Here is a 9,146-nt window from a genome sequence, read left to right as displayed (position 1 = left end):
GTATGTCTGACCCTGATACAGTGATACCCATGTATGTACGTATGTCTGACCCTGATACAGTGATACCCTTGTATGTACGTATGTCTGACCCTGATACAGTGATACCCTTGTATGTACGTATGTCTGACCCCTGATACAGTGATACCCTTGTATGTACGTATGTCTGACAGATTAAAGTTTTGCCTTTTGGTCAACTATCAACTAAGTGACAAAGCTAGGGTCACATGACTTTACATAATTAGGCTCATCTATAAGTACAGCATGTTGCATGACTTTTTGTAACCTTGACCTTTGACCCTGACCTCTGTGACTTGGCTTTAGTTTCTAAGTGTGGGAGTGGGGCACTCATGTCTTACAGACGCATTTCTAGTTTCTTCATTGTTTACCAGTTAAGTTATTGTGAAATTCACAGAAAGGTGAATCTGTGAATTTAACATGACTACAATCATGTCCTTTGCTGTGTCAAAGCTATACATGAGGACCTTGTTTATCAAGCCACCTTAATTTCATTTCTAAAATCGCTGAACTGTGAAACAGCTGGATTACTTAGACATTTTTAAATTGTGAGAGAGAAATATTGTGTCTCCCATAACACTAACTGTATATTGTGACATCCAGATAAGTGATAACTTGATAAACTAGGACGACAAGATTAGTGGTGACTGGATTAAGAGACTAGACTAAAGTTGCATAAAAAAAAATATCTTTGAAAATCAGTTCCTCTGAAAATATGGTAGCTGAAAAATTCATATGTCAAACACTGCAAGCATAGATACTTCTAGGTGTTTCATATCACTCCTGGCAGCAATAAGACTGTAAAAATACATAAATGGCATTAATATCATAGTTATTGTTGCTATGGAAAAATATGAAACTTGACATCGATATGTATCGGGCGCGATATCTCTATATCTTGATTTGAATTTGAGATCACAATCTCTGCCACACTGACCAGGCAAGGGTAAACGTTTAGAAATAAACTGTTATTTGAATATCTATCCTGTAATAAGCCCATCTGGCTATCACATATGGTAACAGTAAATTGGAAAATGTTACACTGTAGCAATAAAAACAAGAGGCCCAAGGGCCTTAGCGGTCACCTGAGTTATATCATAGGTACTGGTAGCTTTATTTTATTGTTTAGATGTGATGTGGAAATCAGCATGTAAACTAAGTGAAATACAATACTTGTCATGTCATCAAAGGATAAGAATTTCAAAATATTGGTAAATGTTCCCTTTTGGGGCAACGCCCTAGCACCTGGGGATGGGGCAGGAATCCCAAATTTACAATGTAACACCCTCATTCACCAAAGATGATTCTAACTAAGTATGTGAAATTTTCTGCTGAAAATGGATAAAATATACCCAAAAGTGTTATTTCCCGATATAAACTAAAGTAAACTTTACCCCCTCCCCAAGGGAGAACGGATAGCTCGGGGGTCCTGAAATTTACAATTTAAGTAAAGCCCCTGATGATCTTTCTTTCCATGCAGAAAAAATGACAGTATTACCGGTACCTCTGAGTCTAGAGTAGAAGATTTTTGAAATATTGGTTAATTTTCCCTTTGGGGTACCGCCTTGGCCCCAGGGGTTGGGGTAGGAAACTCAATTTTACAATTTGAAACCATCTTCCTCCAAGGATAATTCTCACCAAGTAAAATTAATTTCCTACAAAAAGTTGTCAAAATATACCCAAAAGTGTTATTTCCCTATATAAACTAAAGTAAACTTTACCCCTCCCCAAGGGAGAACGGATAGCTCGGGGTCCTGAATTTACAATTTTGAAGCCTCATCTACCAAGGATGATTCTGACCAAGTTTGGAAAAAATCCATCCACTGGTTCTTGAGAAGAAGTTGAATATGTAAAAAGTTTACACACTATGCATTCCCAGACGGAAAGCGATTAGAATAGGTCACTTGAGCAAAGCTCAGGTGACCTAAAAAGACCTGTATTATATGTATTATTGTTTTTGTGATCGAAACAAGCTGTCGCCTAAAATCTATACTTTGTTTGTCAACAGAAAGAGTTGTCTGGCATCTGCGCTCAGTGTGAACGTCACATCGGCACCGAGGGTGGCGGGATGGACCAGGCCATAGCTTTCATGGCACAGGAAGGAACAGTAAATATGTCAATTAATCAGATAAAAAAAAACATCGGAACCATAAATATATATCAGAGAGAGAAAAACATGAATACATATGTATGTAACAATGCATGTACATATCATTATGTGACAAATTGTATTTCTGAAGTACCTATTGATATTTCTGAAGTACCTATTGATATTTCTGAAGTACATATTGATATTTCTGAGACTGTAGGAGCATCTTTCTATCAGTCCATCCGTCACCTGCTTTGTTTTATAACAAACAATGGGGCCCAATGAAGGATATCCCCCCACTCCAGGGCAGCCTATAAGGGGGAGCACGTGCACCCAAACACAGGAAATTGGGGTTTATATTTAAAAGAATACTCCTTAAGTATGAATGAAAGAATGTTGATGTAATTTGGCATAAAGCATTCCTGTGCTAATGGAATGCAGTGTTTAATCAATGAAGGGTGGGGCTCACCAGGGGGGTAGAGGAGGAGCAGGGCCTTATGAATGACGTAATCCTAACTTTATTCGACACAGAGTATATCCCTTAGGCAAGGGAACTCAATGTTGTAGAAATGAGAGGTATAAACATCCCCCAATGCCAATGACAGAGGGATGGGGCCCATCAATTTTGGGTTAATGAATTTGAACATTGTTTAGCATGGAGCATTCCAAGAAGAGGGAGATTTATCATTGTATAAATGAAGGATGTGCCTCTTCTTAGCAGCAAAGTGGTAGGGCTCAATAGGGAATATGGGGATAAAAAACAATTTTCAACTTCTAGGTCTGAAAAACAACTTTTACCATGATTGATACATTTTTGTATTAATTTTAATTCCACTAAATTCAGTTTAACCGAATGTCTTACAGATTGTTGTTATTGCTCTTACTGTGATTTTCATTATTTTGGTCAGTAAAGTTCCTTGTTTGAAAATTTTTAGGAACAAAGTAAAGTCATCTGCCTTGCCTTTTTGGCAATATTTCTCAAGTCATGTACAATTCATATATCATCTGAATATTTTCAATGATGTACTTCCATTGTTTCTCCAAAACAGGCAAAGCACATAGAGTTTTCTCCCTTGCGTTCCACTAACGTACGGCTCCCAGCGGGTGCAGCATTTGTTATCACTAGCAGCTGTGTAGAGATGAATAAAGCCGCCACTTCACACTTCAACATCCGTGTGATTGAATGTCGCCTAGCAGCTCAGGTGTGTAGTCTAGACTTTATCAACAGGCTCTTTTTTTGTTGTCTCCCATCATTCACAGACTTGTTTACCTGTTTAGGATTCCCCTATCTCCCAATGGGATATGATTTCTCTGTCATTCCCTGAGGTGGTCAAGTGGTACAGAGGATAGCGCACTAGCCTTTCACCAAGACGGCTCGGGTTTGATTCTCCGATCAGACGTGGAAAGGTATGGGTCCACCAGCCCTACCACGTGGGTTTTCTCAGAGTAATCCAGGTTCCTCCCACATCAAGACCCCCTCCATGCTACCATCGGGGCCAACAAGTCATTAGTATAAGTTGATAGAACTTATTTCACAATCGTTGTAAAATGGAACAAGTTTATTTGAAAATCCCCTAAGATATGATAGATAAGACCTGGAAAGAAACAAAACTATGACATTACAGGAAAACTAAAAATAATAGTAAAATCTGCTTTAAACGGTAGAGATCATGAGCAAATCAGGATTACCTACTACAAATGCTGAAATCTTACGTTTTCACACATGGTATTGAAAGATTGGACAAAAATTAATCCTTCTGTATGGTGTAGGATATGCCAGAGAAATTTCAACCTTTGCACGTCTCAGGTTAAGACAATCAAGAACATCACCACTCAGATTGAGATTTTTCTATCATACATGAACGGTAGGGGAGGATTCTATAAAAATCATAGCGAGAGAGCTTGTGATGGGAGAGACCCAATATTTGTAATCGGTCTACAGTAGCACCTGTCTAAAGTCTTTTCAGTGAATCGAAGTTGAGTTAAGAACTGATCCCCTATCAATGCAGATGATTTACCTTTTCCCTAACCTATTGCCACTATAAAACCTACCAAAATCACTCTGTGTCATGATTGTGACGTTAATATAATCATGGTAACAATCCACGGATCAGTAAACCAGGGATATGTGCTGGTTTTAATCTGAACCTTTGATAAGTTGAACATTAATTCTTAAGTCAAAACCAAAGTTACCATAGCTATTTAAGCAACACTTCTTTGTCTATTTTGAGTGAAATTTCATTAATACAGCACTGGATTGTAGACGAGAAATAGTAAATCAAGCCAAAATGAACCTGCCTTGACCGACTGTGCTGTAGTATTAGTGGTCTATATATATATCAACAGGGTGACTTTCTAAGTATGTAACAATATTAAATAAAACGTCCATAACTACATAAACCCATACCCTAGCAAAATGCAAAATCCAGAAACCTTGCAATCCTGTATTATATTTTAATTATAATCTCCCTTGGAGCAATCTAAATTAAGAGCTGAATGTTTTCTTTTATATATTTGATGTATGATTAATACTCTTTAGCTTATCCTATATTTCTGTCACAACTAGTTTTGAAAAACTAAGCTTTACATTGTAGATTATTGCCAAAACTAAAGGGTTGAACTGGCGAGATTACAAACGTTTTGGTGATGTACAAAGTGCTCTTGGTCTGAGTCTGGAGGAAGCTTTAGCTATTGTAGAGGAGACCTTTCACAAGGAGCCTTACACAAAGGAGGAGCTGTGTGGACTTCTGGAGGTAACTCCGGAACAACTAGCTGATACCACCCTAAGTGCCAATACACTTACAGGTAGAATACAATATTATTTTTACTTTTACTTCTCTGATTTATCTTGCCAAATCTTTTAAAATTCTTCTCACCAGTCCTAAAAGAGGACAAAAAATTATGATAATTATACTGGTAATCCTCCAATAATGGCCCTCATTTCATTTGCCTTTTAGTTACTGCAAAAATATTTTGAGATCCCTCTATTGCTGTTTTTACAATTTACAGAAGACCCCTTGATATAATGTCATTGTCAGCATTTTGTTGGCCAAATGGTGGCATTAAATAAATTAACGTATGTCTGTAGTTGATAATACAGAAAAATGTATAATAGATGAACACTATACCAATAAATAAGTAATTAATTCTTGTTTTCAACACAGTGCAGTCTTTCAAGCTGTATGATAGAGCCACCCATGTGTTCAGTGAAGCGAGTCGTGTCCTACAATTCAAGGGTATCTGTGACGAGAATCCAGGCGATGCTCTCCAGCGTCTTGGCACTCTAATGAACGCCAGCCATGCCAGCTGTCGGGACCTATACGAGTGTAGCTGTACAGATTTAGACAAACTAGTCAACATTTGTGTGTAAGTATACAACCAGTCACCCCCAACACACAGGAATAACAGTTTCTAGGACAGAGTGAAAATATCCTAAATCAAGAATGGTGTTGATGAACTAGCACTTGAAAGTTTTTTTTAAATGTTTGATATGTCCTGACTAAAACCTTTGTATTTCATCAAGTTTCTAAGTTTTTCATTTATCTACAGCTGAGTGTAAAAAAATACAGGAATGGGGAAAATATTAAGATGTCAAGATCTCTAATACTGCTTGCGACACAAAAAAGGGACCCATACAATCTATTGTAGTACATGTACATGTATTCTCTTGATTATAGTAAACTTTAAGCCCAAGTAGGTTTATACTGTGTACTCGGCCAGTGAATGGGTCTTTGTACTTCCAATGCCGCATTAGGCGAGTGTACCAAGCTAAGGGAAGTAACTGCATATCAAATGCTTTCGTTGAAAATCATTTCTTATTAAGTTATTGACAATGGTTATATTCTTATATAACCCACTGGACCAACCTGCTTATAAATATGAGGTCAAACAAAATCTAAGTCAATTAACTGACCATCTGCATATTTCCAATGATTTTCAGAGAATCCGGTGCTCTTGGGTCACGCCTGACTGGTGCCGGATGGGGAGGCTGTGCCGTTTCCATGGTACCTATGGATCAGGTGGAACAGTTCCTAACAAAGGTCAAGGAAAAATATTATGCAAATGAGCCTTCTAGAGCTGCCAACGTCTCGACTGCTGTATTTGCCACACAGCCTGGAGGGGGTGCGGCCATTTATAAGGTTTAGATCAGCGAGGGGTTTCTTAGTCAATGTATATGAGATTTGTTATTGGAACTTTAGAGATTCACTGTCTCTTGCTTAAGATACTAAAAAAAAATACATCTAACATGTTGAATAGGATTTGTAAAAGAATTTTATATGGTTTCCTCTCTGTTGCATTTTCTTTATAAGTATTTTTTTTATCTCTATATATGCAATTGGATATTACACAAATGATACTTTCTAAGTGTGAATTATCATATAAGACAAGCAGGAATGGTGCTACATTGTTATTTTGTAGTCATAATTTTCAATAATTATAAGTGCAATATTTTCACTTTGTACTATCGTATCTTGCTTACCTTGTCAACCTCTTCTGAGGAAAATGTCCCTGTTAACGTAAATATGGATAAATGACATTTTCGTTTTCATGACCTGACTTTTGTTCGTGTTTGATTATGTAACTTTTGTCTCATCAGTCTGTTGTTGTAAGTGCCATATTGAAGGGGGTCGGTTTATTGGATGTAGAGACATGTATGGTTTGGATGCCGGTACATTGTTAAGTGGATGTAGATACATGTATAGTTTGGATGCCGGTACAATGGTAAGTGGGTGGAGATACATGTATGGATTGGATGCCGGTACAATGGTAAGTGGATGTAGATATATGTATAGTTTGGATGCCGGTACAATGGTAAGTGGATGTAGATATATGTATAGTTTGGATGCCGGTACAATGGTAAGTGGATGTAGATACATGTATGGTTTGGATGCCGGTACAATGTTAAGTGGATGTAGATACATGTATAGTTTGGATGCCGGTACAATGGTAAGTGGATGTAGATATATGTATAGTTTGGATGCCGGTACAATGTTAAGTGGATGTAGATACATGTATGGTTTGGATGCCGGTACAATGGTAAGTGGGGGGAGATACATGTATAGTTTGGATGCCGGTACAATGTTAAGTGGATGTAGATACATGTATAGTTTGGATTCCGGTACAATGGTAAGTGGATGTAGATATATGTATAGTTTGGATGCCGGAGCAATGTTAAGTGGATGTAGATACATGTATGGTTTGGATGCCGGTACAATGTTAAGTGGGTGTAGATACATGTATAGTTTGGATGCCGGTACAATGGTAAGTGGATGGAGATATATGTATAGTTTGGATGCCGGTACAATGGTAAGTGGGTGGAGATATTTATACAGGTGATATATAGCTTTTGTTGATTATAAACGGATTAACCTAACAAGTTTAGCGTAGCATTACATGAAAATGACGTCTTTGATAAAGGGGTTTGATTTCAGTTTCCATATATGTCTGTTCCTAGATTACCTCATTATGTAACCCTTTCACCCCTATGTAACTTTACTAAACTCTACCATCGTTGATCTGGGCAAGTCCATTATGGTCTATAGAGGTGAAAAGGGTTAATAAGACAATTTATTTACCCTACCACTTTAAGGTCATTGGAGTGTATTGATAAACGGAAACAGGAAGTACATCTCTAGTTGAAAATTCAATGTAGGGAGACAGTATCACAATTTCCGCAAATTCTAATGTTTAATATTAAACTGATGCATATTGTATGTTTATTATTGACAGAACAGTGTGTTCTCTCGATATTAAAGTATTTCAAAGCAATCCAGGCATTAATTTAGGGGTTTTTTATCAATGAGTCACATGTGTCAATTTTTTCTTTACTTCAGGAAACCGGCTACCTATTTCACTACTGTGAAGTTTTTCCAGAACAATAACTCTTACCTGCAATTACCATGTGTATATGGTTTTATTATAAAATGTCAATTTTTCTATCGTGTATAGAGAATTAATTTTACACAATTCCAGCATTTATTAAATTGATATACATTAATGCAATACTAATATATGTCAGTATCATTTTTATTGACATTATTTTGTAAAAATATTGTGTCTTTCATTTTTTTTTTCAAAATTCACTCCATTTTACATAAATTTCCATTTAAAATCCTTAAAATTCTGACAACCTATATTTTTTTTGTGGCAGAAAATGTTCTTTACTTTACAGCAATATAACTACAAAATATAAAGAAATTCTACTGAGAAATGGTGACACAATTCTATTACCTTAAGTGCTTACATAATATATATAATAATTTGTGAACCGCTTTGAGACGACCTACAAACTAGGTCATGATAAAGCGGTATATAGGAACTCCAAATTATTATTATATATATAAATTATAACTAGTTATTGATCAACACATGTTCTTGCTAAATTTGCAGTGATATATAATATCTTTGGGACCAAGTTTAAATATTCAGTATGCAGGGTGATGACGACAATTGTAATAAGGATATCATGCGACCAAGGTAAAGACTGGTATTTTAGATGCCTGTTGTGTAGGTTTGCAAGCTGTTAAAATTGTCAAGTAAAACCGGGTATATCATAATATTTCATACGTGATACATGTACTTGTTGTGGATATTGAACAAGAAAACAACAAGGCTGTATTTAATAATTAATATGCAAATCATTTAAATAACATCAGAATCAAGTTATAAAATCTTGGAACTGAATTAATTTGGCATCCAAACAAAGTGTCACCGGGAAATCCCTAAAAGCCAGTGGATAGAACAGCTGTGAGGGGGAACTAATCCAGGGGAGGTAATTCAGGTGTCTCCTCTTACAAAATTATTGGTTGTGTTGACAGAATAAACACAGATGAACAAAAGTTTCTTGGTTTGTGGTTTTATCTTTTAGCCGTTTTAAGAAGAGTTTGTATGAATTAGAGAATGGCCTTCATATTACCATACTACACCGTTCCTGCCCCACCCTCAATTTCTCTACCACAGACTTATTTTCTGTGATTTTCTTATTCAGGATATCAAACTGATGTAATCTAAACCAGATTTGGTTTAAAAAAAAGTCAAATAG

The 9,146-nt window shown here is 36.5% G+C and overlaps 1 protein-coding gene across 1 annotated transcript in view; it reads left to right on the top strand.

The window, feature by feature from the left end:
- The window catches only part of LOC110451194 (N-acetylgalactosamine kinase-like), a 21,932-nt gene extending 14,675 nt beyond the window's left edge, over positions 1–7,257 (top strand). The window contains exons 5-9 of the mRNA XM_021499070.1: positions 2,024–2,122; positions 3,154–3,306; positions 4,699–4,909; positions 5,269–5,470; positions 6,045–7,257. Coding sequence (XP_021354745.1) covers positions 2,024–2,122; positions 3,154–3,306; positions 4,699–4,909; positions 5,269–5,470; positions 6,045–6,249 — 870 coding nt within the window. The 3' untranslated portion in view covers positions 6,250–7,257. The remainder of the gene's footprint in view (positions 1–2,023; positions 2,123–3,153; positions 3,307–4,698; positions 4,910–5,268; positions 5,471–6,044) is intronic.
- The last annotated feature ends 1,889 nt before the right edge of the window (positions 7,258–9,146 follow it).

This window comes from Mizuhopecten yessoensis, unplaced genomic scaffold (assembly GCF_002113885.1).
Source record: "Mizuhopecten yessoensis strain PY_sf001 unplaced genomic scaffold, ASM211388v2 scaffold5875, whole genome shotgun sequence".
NCBI lineage: Eukaryota > Metazoa > Mollusca > Bivalvia > Pectinida > Pectinidae > Mizuhopecten > Mizuhopecten yessoensis.
This window is presented reverse-complemented; position numbering and strand designations above follow the sequence as displayed.